The sequence below is a fragment of the Lytechinus variegatus genome, chromosome 2 (genome assembly GCF_018143015.1).
Source record: "Lytechinus variegatus isolate NC3 chromosome 2, Lvar_3.0, whole genome shotgun sequence".
In the NCBI taxonomy this organism is placed as follows: domain Eukaryota; kingdom Metazoa; phylum Echinodermata; class Echinoidea; order Temnopleuroida; family Toxopneustidae; genus Lytechinus; species Lytechinus variegatus.
The window spans coordinates 6,095,700-6,118,910 of NC_054741.1; the positions used below are offsets into that span (position 1 = coordinate 6,095,700).

The 23,211-nt window shown below is 36.3% G+C and overlaps 1 protein-coding gene across 1 annotated transcript; it reads right to left on the reverse strand.

The window, feature by feature from the left end:
• Window positions 1-337: 337 nt before the first annotated feature.
• On the reverse strand, window positions 338-15,545 carry LOC121407157 (regulation of nuclear pre-mRNA domain-containing protein 1B-like). The gene is made up of 7 exons (XM_041598100.1): window positions 15,329-15,545; window positions 7,047-7,176; window positions 6,698-6,810; window positions 5,842-6,038; window positions 5,349-5,475; window positions 3,817-3,992; window positions 338-1,867 (listed from the first exon to the last, which is right to left on the reverse strand). Exons 1-7 carry the CDS (start codon window positions 15,477-15,479, stop codon window positions 1,715-1,717), a joined length of 1,047 nt encoding a protein of 348 aa, XP_041454034.1. The 5' UTR covers window positions 15,480-15,545; the 3' UTR covers window positions 338-1,714.
• Window positions 15,546-23,211: the final 7,666 nt, after the last annotated feature.

Sequence of the window (23,211 nt, forward strand, 5' to 3'; positions counted from 1 at the left end):
CAAACGGGTTAATACTGCCTCACTTAAATACCAAATATCAAATTCACAGTTAAAAATAAATGGCAAATAGAGTTACATACTCATATAAGGACAGTCTAGTGTCTTTACTCAAAAGACAAAAGTTGTGAAAAATAAGAAACAAGAAAATTCCCCACTTCTTGGTGACTAGGTTAAACATATTAGTATTAGGGTCAGCCACTAATGCACAACACTTCTGCATGTTGATAAACATAATGTGGAGCATTGTGGCCCAGTAGATTAGTCTCCGGACTTTGAAACAGAGGGTTGTGGGTTCAAATCACAGCCATGGCATAGCTTCCTTCAGCAAGAAATTTATCCACAATGTGCTGCACTCAACCCAGGTGAGGTGAATGGGTCCCTGGCAGGAATTTATTCCTTGAAATGCACTGAGTGCCGGGAGGCTGCTCGAGCTACAGCCATGGTAATAATATCAAAGTCCTTTAAGAACTGTCTATAATTATTATCAACTAAAAGTTTTGCCAAATGGTACCTTGTTAGGTCTGAAGTTCTGTAAAATATTCATTTATCAATGATCCTTGAACATAAAGGATGTGAATTCATGAAAACCTTTTTCATACTATGAATATATTAAAGTAAAGGGTGATTTATACTACTTCTTTCTTTGTCAGATTATAACAGAAACATATTTCTATGTCACGATTTTCATAAATGGTGACCTTTCACCCGTCCTCCCACATTCATTCCACTATCTCATGATCTTTCAGTCCTTTCTTGAGGGTCGTCCTTCATCAAGCCATTGTGTTTTCAACTGTTCTCTTCTCTCGCAATTAATGTTATAATGATACTATGACATGTTATTTTTACTAATATGCTGTATGTTTGATTGTTGCATGGAAAAAAAATCATTTTATCTCATTCCTCCATCTTTCAAGATAAACATCTACACTTTTGTCAATTGCCTCAAATTGCTTCAGTTTTAAATCATTAACTGTAAAAAGACATTTTCTGGGATCACTGGGATCACAAATCACTCCATGACCTTGTAAACTTTTACCTTTATCCTGTAACTTGCAATTAAAAACAAAATTGTTTTCATTAAAATGCAACATGAATATTCAAAACTCAACCAAAGGAACTTTAGATTTCACATTGTGTATTTTGTCTACAGATCACATTCCATTTGGGTGTGAATTGATTTTTTTATATTTGGCAAGTTACTTAAGACAAAGATTAATTCCTTGCATTTTAAGCTTTTTTATCACAGAGTGAAAAGGTGAATTTTGCCATCTTATGAACATTTTGTTCTATTCAGCACGATGGTATTTTGTATGTCACTAACTTTTAAGAAATAAAGAAGTATTGCAACAATAAAGGGTATACCAACCTGAAGCCAACAGTGTTATCCTCTCGTAAAGACCACACTATTTATCGTCAAATATGATGTCTTAAAGAACATGATGCAAATTTAACATCAACTGGGAATAAATCTCCCACTGAAAGTAGTGTAATCAGGTATCATTCAAGAAAAGACATCAAACTGAAGGCATGTCCATATGAAAGTGACACGTTCACACAATAATTAAAAGATCTAGAGCTGAAGGTACTGGGTTCACACAATGATTGATGACTGTTCTTCAGGAAGTTTCTGTGACAGCTTATGATAACAGGGTAGAGATCTCAACCTGAGTGTTCACATACAAATTTCAAAATGTTATCATGCAGGAAAGTGTGTTCACACATCAATTGAGAAGAGATCCCCAGCTGAAGGTAGTGGGGCCAGTCCTCCAGTTACGTCTGGTAACAGAGATAGATCTGGAAGATTCTGGATGTGCGATTTCAGTTCCTTTCTCACAGTCGTTACTCGCGTTAGACGATCTTTATATTCCTGCACAAAATCAGATGAAAGACAGTGATCATAATATCACTACTGATTAGAGTAATCATATCTCTTTTTGTTGCAAGGTTCAGGAATTTAGGTACCTTTACTGTTATAATTTTCTGTATTCTTTTATGATTTAAAAACAGCATGTATCCTTGAATCTATACATTTGCATTGATCAACATTCTGTTTATATTGCACACATTCATATAATATAACACTCATTTATTTATGTACCGGTATACAGGAAAATGTCATGTGCTCTTATGACTATAAATTCTCCTCTTTGTGTACACACGCAAAAAACAAAACAAAAAAAACATACATTCAAAGAGATAAAAATGCACTGTATGTTGCAGAAGCTAACAGAATTGTACCAGTCCTGCAACGTACACCTTAACAAAACTACTCAAATTTTGTTAAAAGATCTTAGTCTGAAAGTTATCTTTTACAATATCTGTGATTCTTTCCAGGATTATCCAAGCTTCAATGTTATTGAACAAAAAAACCCATTAAATTTGCTACAATATTGAAAGGAATACATTGTGATCGTAGCCCATGGAATCATCACCCTATTCACTACAGGCTGTTGGACACAAGATGGCGCACTGTAACTTAATACTGCAAAGCAATAGAGCCACCAACCTTTTAAAGTAAAAAGTAGTAATCAAGAAGTTCAAAAGTCATATATTCTGTGATAAAAAAGAGTACTTTCATTCGTGCCATGCTGTATTATCAATTTCTTTAAAGAGGTAATATATATATATATTATTCATATTGCCAAGTTTTGCCAACCCTACATGTTTGTCGGAATATTCATCCTAGCTTTCGTGAAGCACTAGCTTGCCTCGTCAGGCAAGCATATTAACCACTTCACAATGTATTAATATGTGTGTATTAATTAAGCAGAATGGCGCAATTTGACATGAAAATTGAAAATTATAAAAAAATTATTACTTTTTCTTAATAGTTGGCAGCTCTGTATAGTGTAAGCAGTGTTGGATAGCATGCCTTGCTGAGTTATGCAACAGCCACACTGGCAAAACCAACCCAGTCCAATTACGTTATTACCAATGACATACCATCAGTCGGTAAGAAGTCAGTTGTGTTGGAGTAACTGTAGCATTTTGTGTGCCTCCTAATATCCAATAGCACAGAAGCAATGAAGAGATACATAAAATACAGCTTTGAACCCTGACTGACTGAATTTCCCAAAATTTGTACAAATCTTTTTCATATAGATTTTCCTAAAAAGAAATCAGGACATTAAAGAACCAAGTAGTAGCTTGCCTCATTTATGAGTAGAAATTTATTATTACCCGTACCCATGCTCTGTTACCATCCAAGCTAAACTTGTTAAACATCTGTCTATTTCATTTCGCATGTTCAGGAAAGTATGCAGAGCGGTTATTTAGAATCTTTTTTTTTTAACACAGAAAATTAGCTAAAGTGGGAATTCAGTCACACAAGTCTGTGACCAAAGTTTTACATTGCCATTTAAAAGATGTTCAAGAGTGATGCCTTGCTCAATGACACAAAGTGCAATGTCCAGATTTTGAACCCCTGACTCTCATGTTTGTGTTTGTGCAATCAAGTTTTTTTACAGACTTTAAATAATAAGACATGATTATTTATGTCCTTGTTGGACATTTAACGTCACCATCCACAAGACCAGGGAATGTTTCTTAAACGATTTGCAACTGTTGTAACTTTGCTATTATGACACCATCATGGTAACCTTGATAATAATTGGCTGCTGAGTCCTTTTGCCATGGTAATTGCCATAATGGCAAAGCTATACAACAGTTGCAAGTCCTTTATGAAAGGGGCCCAGGGCTTGAACCTCTGCATCAATTTGTAACTTTCACATGAAACCTGGCCTACAGGTGCACGCCACAACTCCCAGCTGTCTAGTCTAGCACCATACACCACAAATGAAGATAATATTCATTTACCTCTAGTTTCTTGAGAGATGTCCTGAGATGATGTTGCTGCCCTATCTTATACGATGTCAGCATTTTCATCAGTTCTTCACGTTGGGTCATCTCAGAGGATAGCCTGCTGTTATAATCTGATAACATCGATACAGCTTCATTGACCACTGATGATAGCCTCTCTGCATCATCTCTGTCTGTAATGTCCAAGCGAAAAAGGATCAAATTAATTCATATTGATATTAAAAACTATCATTATAATTCTGAATACTCAAATATAAAAAAAAAGCCGTACAAACAGGAATGAAAATAATTAAACTAATACAGAGTATTTATTAATAAAGCAACAATTCCACATAATGTGCTGAAGGAGCTTGGTCCATATAAATAACTATAAATAATCTACTTTTTCATAATTCATTGAGAAAATTTCTGGATTGCCTGTCGAATGTATGCAGACACATGCATTATGCTGAAAATTCACAATATGTATTTCTTTATACTTCATTCCCTGTACATTCCATTATGATGGGATCTAATGTAACTAATGCTGTTTTCAGTAACTCAAGATTTGTTTGGTCCACACCAGGCTCGCACTAAAGTAGTCTCCACCACACAATAAAATTTGCATCCAGTAACTATAGCAGAACTGCACTACTTCTACAATCACCAAAAGCAGCACAAAAATAGCCTGGGCCTGGTCCGGACCAGCAAGTTACTAAAAGCAGTATTACGGACTTAGTATTGCAACATAGCTACTTTTTTTGACTAAGCGGTTTGCAGAATCAGTGCATCAAGTAGTTTGGCACCATTCATAGTCAATTTGCATTATCCCGGTCACAGAATTTAAAGGTAAAGTAAATACCAGAAAATTGTTGATTTAAATCGATAAAGAAAAATCACTTAAGAATGACACTGAAAATTTTATCAAAATCAGAGTAATATAAGAAACTTATGCCATTTTTAAGGTTTGCTTATTTTTCACAAAACAGTCTTATGCCCAACTCGGTGATATGCAAATGGGAGAGTCGATGATGTCCCTCACTCACCATTTATCTTTTTTATTGCTTGAATTACACAAAATGTAATTTTTTACAGATTTGACAGTAAGAACCAACTTGTTTGTTTTGTTGGTTATTTCTGCAAATGAGAAATTTTCATATTTCATGTAATAAAATACAAAAGAAATAGTGACTGGGTGACATCATCAGTCTGCTCACTTGCATACTGACCAAGATGTGCATAAATGTATAACTGTTTTGTTAAATTGAGTGAAATTTCAAAATGTCATAACTTTCTTATTTTATATCTGATTTTGATGAAATTTTAAGTGTTATGCTTGTTGATTTTTCCCCTTTTACTCAAATCAACTTTAGTTGGGGTGGACTTGTTCTTTTAAGGATATGGATAATGATCTTTTCTATCAAGAGGAATTGACAGAAAAGATTGAAGTTTATAAACATACATGGGGCGGTCCAGGTCACTGCATCTGAACAAGGGTAATTTGTAATACTTTCTATACTCTATTTGTGGTCAATATGTTTTTATTTTACCTTTTATCTTCTCTAGCATGCTAACATCTTGTACTTCAGGTGGAAGGTTGGCTATTTTTTCTCTGACAGACGCATCACTTGAAGCAGAGTGTTCTAGATCTCTCAAGACTTGGGCCATTTCATCAGGCTACAATAAAACATGTTCAGTAAATATTTCATTCAAGTTCACATCACATTTAATGTCAAATCTCACTATCCATAATAAATAGTAGCATGATATCTAAAAAGAACTAATTTAAGTATGTTGGATAATGCTTACTTGAATATATAACAGAAAATAAATTGATAAAGCAGTACTTAGGATATCAACATCAAAGTAGGGGAGGGCAGGAGGGCCATGTTTCCAATTTTTTTTATTGTCATTATTAATACCATAATTATTATTACTACTATTATCATTAGCATTATCAACATAGTCATCATCATCGACAACATCATCTGCAGCACATGCAATGTGTAATACAATTCAAAGTCTCTTTTTTACATGACTTACATCAGGCATGTCTTCTATCTGTTGCAATTCCTCTTCTTCTTCATGCAGAATACGTTGAAGGTCTTCTAGTTTGGGTTTCTTAGCGGGAGCAGACTCCTCGTCTTCTTGCTCTCTTTTACTTTCCTGTCCGACGTCTTGTTGCGGAGGGGTATCAGCATCATCCTCTGCTACATCCGGCTCCGGCAGCTCTTCACCTTCTACAATCAAACAGAGTAACATTCAGCAAATTATCTTAAAGAATCTAAACTAAAGAAGCATAAATGCCAGTTTTGGTAAGCCCGACAATCTAAGAATGTGTTCAAGCATTATCCAATGAAGTGACCATCAAAGTATGATTCTGCAACATTTTCTGATTTATTTAACATAATATGTAGGGACAGTGATATTCTGTTTTGGTTCTTTAATTTCCATGTTAGAATTCATTGGATTTACCTTTGGAAAAAGAGAATTTATGTTTAGATGTGTAAATATTCTATGACAAAATAGAATTCCCATTCCAGATCAAGTTTGAAACATAATTACAGGTTTTCAGAGAAGGAAAGATTGCTTTATAATTGAAAAAAAAATGCCCCCCTAAATACAAAATTACCATGGAAACACAGTACCAGCACATTTAAAAAAAAGCCCCTAAGTTTTGCGACCCTTCACTCCAAGACCAAAGTATGAGCCAAGTCCTGTGAGCATTGGGTGAAAACTGAGGAAGTACTTTGATTTGAATACTTGCCAATAGGCTGACCAACCAACTGACAGACCAACTGTATGCTGATTCCCACTTAAGCCCTTTTTGATGGGGTACAAACAATTGACTTATAGTGCCTGCAAGTTCCCCTCAGGTGTAGAGACCTTCCATACATACCATTATTTTCTTGTTCTATTTTCTTAAGGACATCCTTGTCGAAGACATTTCTGTCTTGCCAGACCTTGAGTACTTTTTGTAGAGCAGCATAAGTCTTTTCATCAGAAGTGGTACTACATAAGTGTAAGTGAAAAGGATAAAAGAAATTCAACACAACTATGAATGATGCATACCTTGTAAACAGTATTACCAAACAGTTCATGGTTTAAACATATGGCATTTAACCTTTTTATCCCCATTTGTGCTGCAATAAAAAAGTGCCCCATGAAAATATGGGCCTTGACTGAAATACATGTATATTGAAATTTAAGGTCAGGAATCACACAGATAAGGAAGAATAACTACTCACTCATACACATGTCCAAAAGCTGTAGGCATCACGCCTGCAAACTCCTTGTTGAAGTCCGGCCCCTTTTTCTTGCTATTTTGGACAACATCATTGGCAAGATAGATGAATCCCAGTTTTCGAGAAGGCTTTGCTGCTCAAAGAAGAACACACAATACACTGATAAATTTCATAGCAAGTAAGATAAAATGGAAGCAGTGTTCAGATCTAGTCTGAATACTCATAAACTAGTTAGACGATGGGCAGGAGATTCACAGAGGTGGTTTTGAACTTTTGATAACTGTTGGTTGAGCCCATGATTGATAGAAGAATTCTATGCATCTTGAACAAAACCAGCAGTACAAATTATCTATTTGTCAACAAATGGTATACCAAAGTTCATGCAATGAAAAGACTGACAACTTCGCTGACTCGCATAACACTTTGCATCGATTTTCGTATAAAACAGTTTGAGTGCCTAGTCTTTCCCATGTAGTGTTGTTGATATGAATATAAATCGCACGCCCTCTTCAGCTTTTCAGACGAATAATTTCTATATCACTTCTAATATACTTGCTTACTTGCTTAAGGCAGCACTCGTGAACATCAAGAAGAAGGATTTGATGTAGTCAAGAGAAGGATAAACAGCAGAAAAGTGACTTCATATCGTTCGGCAAGTTAAATACAATAGTGTAAATCCATTAAGAAAGTGATTAGGCATCGGAATGCCACACAATGCCACGGAAGTGTTGGATGCGTGGTGCCTCAGATTTTCTGTGTGCATGTAATGTTTCCATGGGTGGCAATGTTTGGTTTATTTTCTCTTGTTCTTGAGGACAAATGCTTGATTTTTTTATACTGTCACTTTTCACTACAACTATTCGTCATAAAACTTGGCTCTTACATGTTCGTAAATTGGTTTCTTTTAATTATTTTTTCTAAATAAAAAAAAGAGATTATTGAATAACTATTTCTTGCAATTTTACTTTCCATCAATAGAGGTTAGAAGGCCTTAGGGTTGCAAAGGGCTGGAAACTTTCCGGAAATTTTGGAACATTTCCATGGAAAGTTTAGGGAATTTTCAGCTGCCAGGAATTTTCATTTTTTCACAAAAAGTGTTCTGGTTTTAAATACAAAATTACACATTGATATCCTCAAATACTATACTTTCCATTTGTATTTACACTATTCTTCATTCTTTAAATTGCCCAGGGTATAAAATACAACAAAATGTACATAAATACATTATTGTACATGTATTATGTATCCAGTAACATGATTATGGACAAATTAAGCTTCAATTCAACATGAAAAAAAGTAACACTTTGCATTACACTATTTTTCTTTACGTGAGAACATGCCATTATATAATAACATGTTAAGAGAACTTTGCCCCCTACATATAGTCTGCATGCACAGACTGTTATTGAAACTTTGATCCACAAGTGGGTCTTCTCACAAGACTAGCACGAATACAACTTTCTGTTGAACGAAAGGACCTTCTGTACACAAGTCATTGGCAGAAACTCTAGTCTGCATATTATTCAGACCACTTTTCTTTAGTGAGTTGTTTGCACTAGTCTGCTGTGCAAAGCCTTCACTTTGGTTAAGGGTATGAATGTGCAGCCTACTCATGCCTTGTGTACCGAAGGCCCTCTCACTCAGGAAACAGCAACATTTTATGTGCTAGTCTTTGCATGGAGACCCACTTGTTGATCAAAGTTTCAATCAGGGTCTGTGCCTGCAGACTAGGTTTGCAGAGCAGACTAATCCCATAAGAAGCAGGGGTCACCATAGGCACTGGGTAAATGGGAAAAATCAGGTCCTGGAAAGAAAAATGTTAAATTAACACCGCAAACAGCACCAAGTTCTCACTTCTGCTATGCAGAAATAAATTAGAAATAAAGAAATGATAATAATAATAATGCTAATAACAACAATGTTAGAATGATTTTCATCATCTGTAAAAAGATCAGAATATCCAATAGTCACCATTCCATGAACAATGTAAATATATCCCTTGTGTCAAGCATTTGCAGTGTACATCTACATGTACTGCCAATGCACGTACCATTCAGACACTAATACAGTAAATCTACTTTTACATGAAATTCATTGAAATTCTGCCGTCTGACTGTCTAGCATAATATTTGGCTTGATGAAACTTGCTGACAAAGCACAATCAAGAATCATCTGCTAGGGTATTCCTTTCAATTCCTGAAAAATATTGGAAAATTGTTACTTTTTAGAAAATTCCCAAATTTTCTTGAAAATTCCTGGGAATTTTGCAACCCTACAAGGCCTGCACAAAAATATGCAAAAAATAAAGTTTTTGAGCGCTCTGGTGAATACAAAAGTGACCCCCATTCCCCCAGTTACCAATTAAAAATAAATTGCAACTGAATGGAAATGGGCATTTCGGGTTACAAAGTCAACGTGATGAATTTTTAAAAAGTTTGGGTTACAAAGTCAAAGTACCGGTAATGAATTCTTAAAAAGTTCTGTCTCGTTTGTTCTCCTTCTGTCAAAATTGAAAACAAAACGGCAGATTTATACTAGTCTTGAGGACGCCATAATGATGACTGTTATTAAAATATGAATTTATTTCACAAATACTGAAATTTATTACGTGATTATACTAATTATCTATAATCACGTAATAAATTCTAGTATTTGTTAAATAATAACTTTTATCTATAAATTGTTCTTCAGAACGGCATTGCTAATCGGAAGTACGTCATACATAAGCGGTTCAAGGGTCGACGCTATTGTATTTGCATTGTTTACATGTGGATCGAGGGGTCTACGCGGCATCGGTTAGGTAAGAAACCTTCATTTTTACATTTATATCTAACATTTTTAAAAACCCTCCTACGCATTTGGCGTAGGAAGGTGTAAAAATCAATAAAATTCATAAACTTTACATGATTTTTGTCTTAAAAGATGGATTTCCTAGGGAAATCCATCTGTGTTTACATGGTTCTCCTTTAGTTCTATGAATTGAAAGGCGATTCAAGACGCCAGTGATGAAGAAGTATATGTCAGGATTTTAATAAAAGTCATCATCATGGCGTCCTCATGACTAGATCGATATCAAGAACCGAATGCAACAGGTCTAACTTTTCCTTTTTTTAGGGTCCAGTTTGTGCCTCGATGTCAGGATTCTGTGTCTTGCGATAGACCTTCATCCATATCACCAGGTGGGTGCAGAATTTATTTTTTCCCCTTTCCGTTTTCACCCTCTGAAATTGATTTCTTAGCCTAGGTCAGGGAAATCCATCCGGGGGTGGAGCCTCTGAAGGTCTCGCTTAGCCTTATGCATATATGGGAGGCGGTTCAAGGCTCCATGATGAAGAAGTATATGTCAAAATATTAAAAAATATCATCATGCCTGGAGTTCTCGAGAAACAAGAATACTGCACTCTGATTGGTCAAAGAGACCACCCAGTGGCAAATTCCAATGGCTCCAGTGCCTGGGTTCGTGGGAAGGTCACACTTCCCATGTGGTAATCTCCTCAATTACCCCGCGCCTGTTGTTCTACAGGTGCACCTTATCCAGCCAATCAGAACTCTTGATTCATGCAAGTACAAAATTTCAGAAATCTCGTCTTGTACCTTGGTGGGAAAAGTGTGATCTTGACCCAATTAAAAGGTGCCGCACATCAAGAGTGGCATTGTGAGAAAGTACAGAAGTTCAGCTTTATGATGATATAGATATCATTGAGGCTCAAAATAAAAAGTTTAGCACAATTTGCAAAAGAAAACAGAGGAAGAAAATTCAGTTATGAGGCACACTTTCAGGCCAGAAATTTACTTATTTAACAAAATATTGTATACAAAATAAATGACCAATATGAGAGAGTAACTTTTACTCTATCTGATGGTGCAATAATATTTCATTTAACTTGAGGTTAAAACGGGTAAATTCTTAGAGAAAAAAATCTCACGAATCACGAGATTTTGCAAGGAGGATTCAGCCACGAGATGATTTGGATGAATCTGGCCTTTTTGCTCATTAGCATAGGGACCTGCGGTCTGACTGGACCTAGGTCACAGTCCCGCTGCCTCCTAGCCTGGAGGCGTCTGGGGAGTAAAATTATTTCTACTACATAGGCTTACTCCCCATGATGCCTCCCACGGCAAAGCATTGGGCCACACGAAGGAGAGTTTTTGGAGAAAACAATGTTGCTCCAAAACAGGCAGTCCAAAATACTTGATTTGTTTAACTTGTTAGCCACACAATTATGTAAATGGAAAAAAAGTCCAAATTCCCCCATTACATACATTTAATTTTTTTTACACGAGAAATATCAAGAACAATCATGTAAGAAGATGAGCAGATACTCACCGATGATCTTGTCTGCATTTTCCTTCTTTGTTTGTAGCCTAGTTACAAGATGCGTGTAACTATAAGAGAGGGTGACGATATCATGAGCAGTGCCAATTAAAAAAAAGATTCAATCGGCTGATGAATATCGTGAATTGTTAAACACTTAATTTAGCTCATAAATATTTATTGGCTAATGCAAGTATTTTCAATTCACGATATTCATCAGCCGATTGAATTTTTTTTTTAAATTGGCACCGCTCATATCGTCGCCCTCTCCTATACGCCACGTCTTGTAACTAGGCTACGAACAAAGAAGAAAAATGGCGACAAGATCATCGGTGAGTATCTGCTCATCTTCTTACATCATACATGATTGTTCTTAATATTTCTAATATTTCTTGTGTAAAAAAAATTAAATATACGTAATGGGGTATTTGAACTTCTTTTCCATTTACATAATTGTGTGGCTAGCAAGTTAAACAATTCAAGTATTTTGGACTGCCTGTTTTGGAGCAACATTGTTTTCTCTAAAAACTCACCTTCGTGTGGCCCAATGCCTTGCCGTGCCAGGCATCATGGGGAGTAAGCCTACGTAGTACAAATAAATTTACTCCCCAGACTAGTCTTGAGGATGCAATGATGGTGACTTTTTAAAATCCTGTCATATACTTCTTCATCATTGACGTCTTGAATCCCTTTCCATAGAGCAGGGGTTCTCAAACTACGGCCCGCGGGCCGGATGCGGCCCGCAGAGCTTCCCAATCCGGCCCACGAGACTCTGCTGCATTTTTTTAAATCACTTTTAAGTCACAATATGTAACATGGCTCAATATGGTTACATTGTGTAGACCTAACCGTAATAAAAGTAATGGCAGTCAAATCAATTGACTTTTAAACAAAGTTTAGTGGACTTATTCTGTCTGTTCGATCTACTTTCTTATTAGATGACCAGCGCTGTTCTCACCATGTTTGGATCTACATCCAGGTGCGAAAGTGCATTTTCCACAATTAACCACTTTAAAGAACTAACTCATACCGAAGTACATTGAGAGGGGCCGCGAAACGGTTTTCAACGTGCGGGGGGGGGGGGAGACTGGCCATGCCAAAAAAATCACAATCATGTGGTAATTTTTACGTTTTTGTTCATGGTTTTGGAAAAAATAGGGGGGCTGAAGCCCCCCCCCTCCCGCTTCTGCGGCCCCTGCTTGACCAGTGAACATTTGCACCAGTGCCTTCGTCTGGCAATTGCACCGTTTGTGCCAAGGTTCAAGCAACTTGTTGCTGACAGACTGTCAATTTTTCCATATTGAAAGTGATTAGGAGACTGACATCCTTGTTAGAGACTACTATAGACATGCTCTATCATTCATTCTTCTTTGACTTTTCAAAAAAATAATGTTACTTCAAACATTATCTGTCTCCCCAATACCAGGTATTTACAGGTACAATCTAGATTCCTTTTAACAAAGTTCTACAAATTTGTTATCATTAATATTGACTCTCGCTGTATTTTGAAGTCTTTTCTAATTTTGCCTGCGTTCCATATGAAACTGTTATAAATTTGTTGGATTAAATGCTCCCAAAATAAGGTCCATATTGCACAAGAGAGCATCTAGGATCCCGACCACAAGGGTCTTTGCGCTTGGCGCACATTTTTTCTTTGTATCCACTTCACCCAGGCCCTTTCAGGTTTACTTGGTGTCTCATCTGGCCCTTCAAAGAAAAAGTTTGAGAACCCCTGGCAGGGGTTCTCAAACTACGGCCCGCGGGCCGGATCCGGCCCGCAGAGCTTCCCAATCCGGCCCACGAGACTCTGCTGGATTTTTTAAAATCACTTTTAAGTCACAATATGTAACATGGCTCAATATATATGGTTACATTGTGTAGACCTAACCGTAATAAAAGTAATGGCAGTCAAATCAATTGACTTTTAAACAAAGTTTAGTGGACTTATTCTGTCTGTTCGATCTACTTTCTTATTAGATGACCAGCGCTGTTCTCACCATGTTTGGATCTACATCCAGGTGCGAAAGTGCATTTTCCACAATTAACATTTTTAAAGAACTAACTCATACCGAAGTACATTGAGAGGGGCCGCGAAACGGTTTTCAACGTGCGGGGGGGGGGGGGGAGACTGGCCATGCCAAAAAAATCACAATCATGTGGTAATTTTTACGTTTTTGTTCATGGTTTTGGAAAAAAGTGGGGGGCTGAAGCCCCCCCCCCGCTTCTGCGGCCCCTGCTTGACCAGTGAACATTTGCACCAGTGCCTTCGTCTGGCAATTGCACCGTTTGTGCCAAGGTTCAAGCAACTTGTTTTTTTCCTTTTTTCAGAGCTACCAAGTCTCACGCATTATGCGTGAGACTCGAGCATTTTGGACTCTTGTTCATCCCCTCAAATCTGTGTCTCACGCAACTATCACACTCACAGCCTATCCCCACATTGTACACAATGTCTGTGATCTCACTCAGATTCACAAAAAATCTCACGCATAGCTGGTCTTTGAACTTAGCATCTCTGTTTTTTTTTAAACCTTCCTATGCATTAGGTGTAGGCCTAGAGATAAATTAAATCACCAACAATTTCAGTACGTAATTTTTAATAAAAAAGATGGATTTCCAAGGGGAATCCATCTGTATTTACTTGGTTCTCTTAACTTAACTTCAGGCTCTATGGAAAGAGATTCAAGACGTCAATGATGAAGGAGTGTATGAGTATGACAGGATTTAAAAAAGTCATCATTGCGTCCTCAAGAGACAAGACTAGTACCCCAGACGCCTCCCCTGGGGCCGATTGCACGAAAGGGTCTTTGCAAGGACCGTCTTTCGTGTCGCCCATCTTTTATGATGCGCCATGTGAAACGCATTTTAAATAAATCATCTGCAAACATATTTCATTCGTCCGTTAAATTAAACAACATAGGCCTATTTGTTTACAAAAGGCAGTGTATACAGCCACACGCGTGTGTCTTTACCATCCAGCCACACGCGTGTGGTTATATCCAGAACACCTATCTGTGGATACCGCCACACGCCGCCAGTAATAACAGTAAAACGCGTATGTAGGTCTGACCGTCTATATCACGATCAAAATAACCTCATTCATTAAATTCTTACATTCTAAACCACTCTGATTTCTTTAAATCGTTTCAATTTCATTCTCACCGTCTTCTTTCCTTGCTTTTCTTGTCTTGTTACAAAAGGCCGCCTGTTAAATAGCAAATTTCCACACTTTTTCTACTTGTGTCGATTCTCTACTGACTCTAGGCTATGTGCGCGTACGTACGAAACCCAAACTGTGTATGTCTACTACTGCGCTGCGCTAACGCTGTATGGGTCTGCCACCGCGAAGGAAGCCAGAATCGACACAAGTAGAAAAAGAGAATTTGCTGTTAAACAGACGACCGTTTGTAACAAGACAAGAAAAGCAAGGAGAGAAGATGGTGAGAATGAAATTGAAACGATCTAAGGATATCAAAGGGGTTTAGAATGTAAGAATTTAATGAAGAAATGAGGTTATTTTGATCGTGATATAGACGGTCAGACCTACATACGTGTTTTACTGTTATTACTGGCGGCGTGTGGCGGTATCCACAGATAGGTGTTCTGGATATAACCACACGCGTGTGGCTGGATGGTAAAGACACACGCGTGTGGCTGTATACACTGCCTTTATAAAATGATGTGATATATCATGAAATTGTATAAAATTTGATTTAGGCCTAAAAGCAAACTAACGAATCTCATTCTTTATCATAAATTTCAGAAACAACCCGCCTATAGCATATCATAAAAGATGGGCGACACAAAAGGCGGTCCTTGCCCTTGGAAAGACACTTTCGTGCAATCGGCCCCAGGCTACCGCCGCGCGCCGGCCGCTGACGGTCGGCAGATCTTGCAACCAACCCCTTTGCCGTGGCGCCGGGCCGTGACCTGCCCGACCAGCCTAGGGAGCCTGCCCCAGTGTTCGTCTTACCTTTCACGAGCAGTGTGTACCAGACAGTTACTATTTTCTTAGCATGTTTCCGATGATGAATCAGCCATAAGGACATGGTCTGGATGCTCTGCTGTGTATTTGTTAGCGTTGCTAACTTATCGGAAAGCGCCTTTTCTGTAAAAGAGCTCATTATTCTGACTTTATCAGATTACTCAGCGACGTTTACGGCCGGCGCCGGTCGATCGAGCCACAAAACGCGACGGTGTCCCTGAAACTTCTAATAGAAAAAAAAGATAGAATGTCATTTGCATTGATTGATTGATTTTATTTGTCAGGTAACTGTGAACAAGTAAATGAAAATATGAACAGTAGTGTATACCTTGACAGGATTGCCCATGAAAGCCGAGATGGCTTATTTCCAATGGGGTCCTTACATCAGTAATTGACAACAATGTACATCTATGAAAAACACCTATAGAAATATACAAACTACATCAATTAAGTCTAGACCACTTAAATTACACGAAGAATTGTAAAACTTAATATATAAAAAGACAAAAACAAATAAGTTTGCCATGAAAAACATTTACGCAAAATATGATTAAAATAATTGTAAAACAGGTTGAGTAAACGATCATTACTTCGAGGTTACATATGAAAATTATAATATAATCAGTTTTTTAAATAGTGCTAAATGCATCGTAACTAATACAAGATTCATGAATCGTAAAACCTAAGATATGAAAAAGTACAAATAAGTTTGACATCAAACTTTCACGCAAACAACAAAAGATGATGAAATAATGTAAAACAAATTGATTATCAAAATAAATCATAACTAAATAGTTATATATAAGACTACATGATACACATGAAATTAGAAAGAATATTTAACATTACAGAGTGGGGACATTTTTTAAGTGTTGTTTCAATACTCTTTTAAATTGTGTAAAAATCTTAACCGATTTAACATGATTAGGGAGGGAATTCCAAAAATGTATTCCATTATAATAAAATGTGTTGCCAATTTGACCTTTTCTCATAGGTACAACAAAGTTAAACAGACTATTTCTTGTTTCATGCCCGTGAATATTATATGACCGTGTACAGTTTTTTGAGATCAGTGATTGCTTAATTTTTAAAAAGTAATTTCTTATTTCTCCCTAACACTGGCGTAAATCCCGGGGGATGGGGGATATACCCCCCCCCCACTTTTCGATGAGGGGGATGGCCTGTAAAAACATCCTCCCCACTTTTTACGAAAGAAATTGAAAAAAAATCACAAGAGATAATTGTTTTATTGGTGAAAATTCTTCCTGAAATACAGCTTAACAACTAAAACAATATTATTGAATCATAAAATGCAAATAAAGAGCCAGTTACCATTTCCAAACGAAATACTTATGTCCTTATTATAACATTGAAGAGAAACCCCCGTTTCTTCCAATTCATCAAATGTTGGGGTCTTTGGGAAGAGATTAAAATGGAGTGTCATTTTTTTTAATGTAATCTCTTACAAAACCATTAAACCATCATGGGGTAAAAAAGATAATAATATTGGAGGGGTATTTGCCATATGGACATACAGTTATGGCACGCTCATAGGGAAACAATTAAATATATATTTCACTTGAAAAAAATATGTTTCTCTTCCACTAAACCATTTCACTTTTAAAAATTGTATTCCACTTTTGATATAAAAAAATATATATTTCACTTTTCAAAAAAAGTATATTTCACTTTTCAAAAAAATATATTTCACTTTTCAAAAAATATATTTCATTTTTCAAAAAAATATATTTCACTTATCAAAAAAAATATATTTCACTTTTCAAAAAAAATATATTTCACTTTTCAAAAAATATATTTCACTTTTCAAAAAAATATATTTCACTTTTCAAAAAAATATATTTCACTTTTCAAAAAAATATATTTCACTTTTCAAAAAAATATATTTCACTTTTCCAAAAAAATATGTTTCACTTTTCCAAAAAATTCATTTCACTTTTCAAAATTTTTTTTTTTTTTTCGACGAAGAATCATTCCAATTGTTACATTTTAATTTTGAGAGAAATCAAATCCTTTCACTTTTTATATACAAATCTATATATCTGTCTCTTTATCTATCTCTATCTATCTATATCTATCTACATCTAACTATCTATTATTCAGGGGCCGCGGAACGGTTTTCAGAGTGGGGGGGGGACCATGCAAAAAATCACAATCATATGGTCATTTTTACGTTTTTGTACACGGTTTCGGAAAAAAGTGGGGGGAGGGCTGAAGCCCCCCTCCCCCAGTTTTCGCGCCCCCTGTTAATATATCTATCTATCTTCTATTAATCTATCCACCTATCATTTATCTCTCCAGCCATCTATCTATCTATCTTTGTTATATGTATCTGTTTGAATATGTATGTCTGTTTGTCTATTTATCTTTCATACTTATATCCACTCATTTGTTTAAATAATTATGTATGTTTATCTCTGTATCTACGACAGACCATCCAATTCGTCCGCACGACGTATTAAAATCTAATTTCACTTGTTACATATCAAATCTGAGATAAAACAAATCCTTTCACTTTTGTTGGATAACACGTACGGCTGCAGTACTTAGACCGTAAGTAAATTTCGTTCTTCACGTAAATATCCATTCCTCTCGCTACGAAAAACATTTCACTCATGTTGCAAATTCATTTCACTCAATTGCAAAAAAATACGTTCCTCTTTTTTCTCGGCCTGTAGGCGGCGCACACCATTGTTGGTGGGACGAGGACAATGCACCGCGAGGTGGGCCCATAAACACAAATCGTAAAGTTTGAATTTATCGCTGATTATACACAGCTGCCAGGGCAATCAGCTGTTGCATTCGGCCCTACGATCAATCACTAACCTTAGCACGGTCTGGCAATGCGTTTTGTAGGCATGAGGCATGAATACTTTATACATACACTATCTGCGGAGCTGGATGGTCAAGGTAGAAGTGTTGAAATTTCCCTTTTCTCCCTTCCGTCTGTCTTTTACTTCATTGACATACGATGTCATAATGATTGATGAAATGAAGCTTACAAAAAGCTACATTTCACTGGTCAACTCACTTGTACCTACACTGCAAAACCAAATTCTCTCCATTTTGTCCGAGACATGATAAGGGGGGGTCACCATCTTTAGAACAGACATAAAAAGTGAGTATTCGGGACTGAAATTGGATGATGACGTCATCGCTCAGCCCGAAAAAGTTGGTGTTGGCCATAGAGATACTTATAACGCGTAATTAGTATACATCTCTGTGGTGTTAGCCGAGAATGGCCATGATGTCATTACCCTACTTCAGTCCCGTATACTCACTTTTTATGTCTGTTCTAAGAATGGTGACCCCCATTCATGTCTCATACAAAATGGAGAGAATTTGGTTTTGCAGTGCAGGTACAAGCGAGTTGACCAGTGAAATGTAGCTTTTTGTAAGCTTCATTTCATCAATCATTATGACCATCGTATGTCAATGAAGTAAAAGACAGACGAAAGGGAGAAAAGGGAAATTTCAACACTTCTACCTTGACCATCCAGCTCCGTAGATAGTGTATGTATAAAGTATTCATGCCTCATGCCTACAAAACGCATTGCCAGACCGTGCTAAGGTTAGTGATTGATCGTAGGGCCGAATGCAACAGCTGATTGCCCTGGCAGCTGTGTATTATCAGCGACAAATTCAAACTTCACGATTTGTGTTTATGGGCCCACCTCGTGGTGCATTGTCCTCGTCCCACCAACAATGGTGTGCGCCGCCTACAGGCCGAGAAAAAAGAGGAACGTATTTTTTTGCAATTGAGTGAAATGAATTTGCAACATGAGTGAAATGTTTTTCGTAGCGAGAGGAATGGATATTTACGTGAAGAACGAAATTTACTTACGTCTCAGTACTGCAGCCGTACGTGTTATCCAACAAAAGTGAAAGGATTTGTTTTATCTCAGATTTAATATGTAACAAGTGAAATTAGATTTTAATTCGTCGTGCGGACGAATTAGATGGTCTGTCGTAGATACAGAGATAAACATACATAATTATTTAAACAAATGAGTGGATATAAGTATGAAAGATAAATAGACAAACAGACATACATATTCAAACAGATACATATAACAAAGATAGATAAATAGATAGATGGCTGGAGAGATAAATGATAGGTGGATAGATTAATAGAAGATAGATATATTAACAGGGGGCGCGAAAACTGGGGGAGGGGGGCTTCAGCCCTCCCCCCACTTTTTTCCGAAACCGTGTACAAAAACGTAAAAATGACCATATGATTGTGATTTTTTGCATGGTCCCCCCCCCACTCTGAAAACCGTTCCGCGGCCCCTGAATAATAGATAGTTAGATGTAGATAGATATAGATAGATAGAGATAGATAAAGAGACAGATATATAGATTTGTATATAAAAAGTGAAAGGATTTGATTTCTCTCAAAATTAAAATGTAACGATTGGAATGATTCTTCGTCGAAAAAAAAAAAAATTTTTGAAAAGTGAAATGAATTTTTTGGAAAAGTGAAACATATTTTTTTGGAAAAGTGAAATATATTTTTTTGAAAAGTGAAATATATTTTTTTGAAAAGTGAAATATATTTTTTTGAAAAGTGAAATATATTTTTTTGAAAAGTGAAATATATCTTTTTGAAAAGTGAAATATATTTTTTTGAAAAGTGAAATATATTTTTTTTGATAAGTGAAATATATTTTTTTGAAAAATGAAATATATTTTTTGAAAAGTGAAATATATTTTTTTGAAAAGTGAAATATACTTTTTTTGAAAAGTGAAATATATATTTTTTTATATCAAAAGTGGAATACAATTTTTAAAAGTGAAATGGTTTAGTGGAAGAGAAACATATTTTTTTCAAGTGAAATATATATTTAATTGTTTCCCTATGAGCGTGCCATATACAGTGTCGTAACTACGGGGGCATGTGGCCTTCCCCCCAAATCGGCTGACCAAAAAAAACAGGGAAAAGGAGAAGAGGGAGAAAGGAAGAGAAACGTAGTGGGAAAGAAGAAAATATTATTCATTATAATGTACTATTATATCATAATTATGTTAATGTTACATTACATTTTTGTCATAATTTCATGAAACATAATTTGCCCAAGGCCTACGTCTTTATTGTTCCTGGTGCTCGCATTGTCTGTTAACGAGATATAATCCGGTTGTACTAAAACATCCCGTTTTCAAGTCAATATAAACCAAATATATTTTCTAGCACTTGAGTTATCATTGTTTTATGAAGTGACATATGCTTCTTTTTCATGACTCAAAAAGTGATTGCCACATATTAAGGTCTCCGTATATATGAAACATTTCCTGTTCGTAATTACGTTCGCATTTAGTGGATTGGTGAGATATGTCTGCTCTTCATGAATTCCTAAAATCAGTCCTTAAAATGTCCCTTCTGATCTGAATATCAAAAATTTTCAGCTAGCGCTTCGCGCTCGCATCATTTGGTTAATGGAATAAGTATGGTCCTAGTTTATTCCTACAAAGAAACCCTAGAATGCCCAACTTCAGGTCTGAATTATCTAAATTTTCAGCTTGCGCTTCGCGCTCGCGATATTTCATTAATGAAATGCGTATGATAATCATGATTGCAATGACTACAAAAAGTGTTTCATTTGTTCAGATGTAATTCTAATAAAATCAGCAAGCGCTTGGCACTCGCATTAAATGACTATGGTGAGATATGCATACTCTTAATGGATTCCTAAAATGTATTCCTTAAAATCTCGCTGTTTGGGGTCAAAATATACGAAAACTTCAGCTCCCGCTTCACTCTCGCATTGTTTAGCGAGACAGCTAGATACCTATCATGATTACACAAATTTGATTACAGTGTCCCTTTTAGGTGTGAATATAAAAAAAATTCAGCTCGCGCTTCGCGCTCGCATCATTGGATCAGTGAGATGCATATACGTTTAATGACATAGTCCTTAAAATATCTCTATTAGGTCAGTATAACTGGCAACTGAGCGCGCTCACTCAAATTGCTGGTGCCCCCGCACCCCCAATGCCGGGACCCACGGTACGCCACTGTGGACATAATTATTAATGACAATTCGTTGCTTATCTAAAAATATGATTGAAAAAAAAATGCTAAAATATTTCAGTCATCCCCCCACCCATCAACACAGATTTACGCCATTGCTCTCCACCAAAAAAAACGCAACTATCATCGTACAAGCAACAGAACATTTTCATTTTTCATATAAAAAGAAAGTACCATTGATAATTGTTTAAACATAATGAAAATGCAACATAACTTAACTACAGTTCTGAGAGATTTGACGAGAGCTCGAGGTACACAGAGCCATAGAGTTATATAAACCTAGTACAGAGCGGACATGCAGGATCGTAAGGGGGGTTGGGGTGCGACACCCCCCACACACTAATTTGGATATCGTCGGTAAATCAGCGCTGCCGTCGGGGGGAAAAATTCTATGCTTAGTTCTATGCCTTCATTCTTCATGGTTACATTGCTTTGACTGAATTCTGTTTTTTAGTTCAAAATTTGAAGAAAACTGCAGCTCGCGCTTCGCGCTTGTTTACTGTGTTCGTTATTTAAAATGTCTTGTACAAGTCCAGTTTTCAGGTCCAATAACGCAAAACTTTCAGCTCGAGCTTTGCACTCGCTCTATGTGATAAATGAGAAATATATTCTATTCATGAGTCACTGCAAACAATTGATGGGCATGTTCTTTTTCAGAAAAGTTAATTAAAAATATCAGCTCGCGCTCGCATGAACTGTTATGTACGCATATTATTCTTGGAAAGGGCACTTAGAACTGATGTCCAGTTTTCAGGTCGGAATATTTTTATTTTCAACTAGTGCTTTGCTCACTATATTTCATGAGTGAGAAATTTATTTTATTATTAACTTACTGCAAACCGATAATCAATATGTCCTTTTTCAGAACAGTTAATAAAAAAATTAGCTTGCGATAGCAGGAATTGATAAGTTACATATGCATATTGTTACAAAAACTGCTTTCTAAGTGTCAGAAAAAAAAATAACCTCGCGCTTCGCGCTCGCATCAGTTATTGTTTGGTTCATAGGCCCTATATACATCCTATTCATTGTTACAATTGAGTTTTCAGGTCGAAATATAAAATGATTCAGCTAACGCTTCGATTCCGCATTTTTTTAGATGGGAGAGAAATGTATTCTTTCATTAATCACTTTAAACAGTCTGTAACAAGTCTTTTTGCTGGCCAGTATATTAAAAAATTCACCTCGCGCTTTGCGCTCGCATGGATCGTTTAGTTAGATAACCCCCACAATGATAACAAAATCTGCTTTAATTTTTCAGGGCTATTAAAAAATATGAAATAACCAAAAAATTTGAGCTCTCGCTCGCATGGTAATTTATATTCAGGCCACATGAAATACCTTATGTTGCTTCTAATAATGACAATTTAGATAGGAAAACCCCTTAAAACAAAGAAAAGATATCAGATTTGAGGGACCGCGACTGGAAAATTTGGATGAAAATATTCCCCATCCCTCATTGATGAAAGCTGGAAATGATCCTGGGTATGACGAAAGAAAATGTGACTAGGAGCAGTGGCAAAAAAAACGGAGAAAAAGAGAAAGAGTGAAGTAGTGGGAATGAAGAAATTGCTGTACATTATGTTGCATAAGAAATTTTTTTTCTTCAAAAACTTATAAAATATAATTTGCTCATCCTGTTTTCAAGTCAATATACACCAAATATATTTCCTCGCACTTCGAGTTATTATTGTTTTATAATAGTGATATATGCTTCTTTGTCATGACTTCTTAAAGTGATTGTCCCATTTCAAGGTCTGCATATAAAACGTTTCCTGTCCGTGGTCACGTTCGCATTCTTGGATTGGTGAGATATGTTTCC

What these genes read in the sequence shown, in the direction of transcription:
- LOC121407157 (XM_041598100.1), bottom strand. Translation starts at nt 15,479, where the DNA reads ATGAGCTCTTTTACAGAAAAGGCGCTTTCCGATAAGTTAGCAACGCTA. An exon ending in GCTTTTGGACATGTGTATGA is followed by an intron (nt 6,811 to 7,046) that starts GTGAGTAGTTAT and finishes ACACTTATGTAG; the next exon opens with TACCACTTCTGATGAAAAGA. An exon ending in AATAGAACAAGAAAATAATG is followed by an intron (nt 6,039 to 6,697) that starts GTATGTATGGAA and finishes GTTTGATTGTAG; the next exon opens with AAGGTGAAGAGCTGCCGGAG.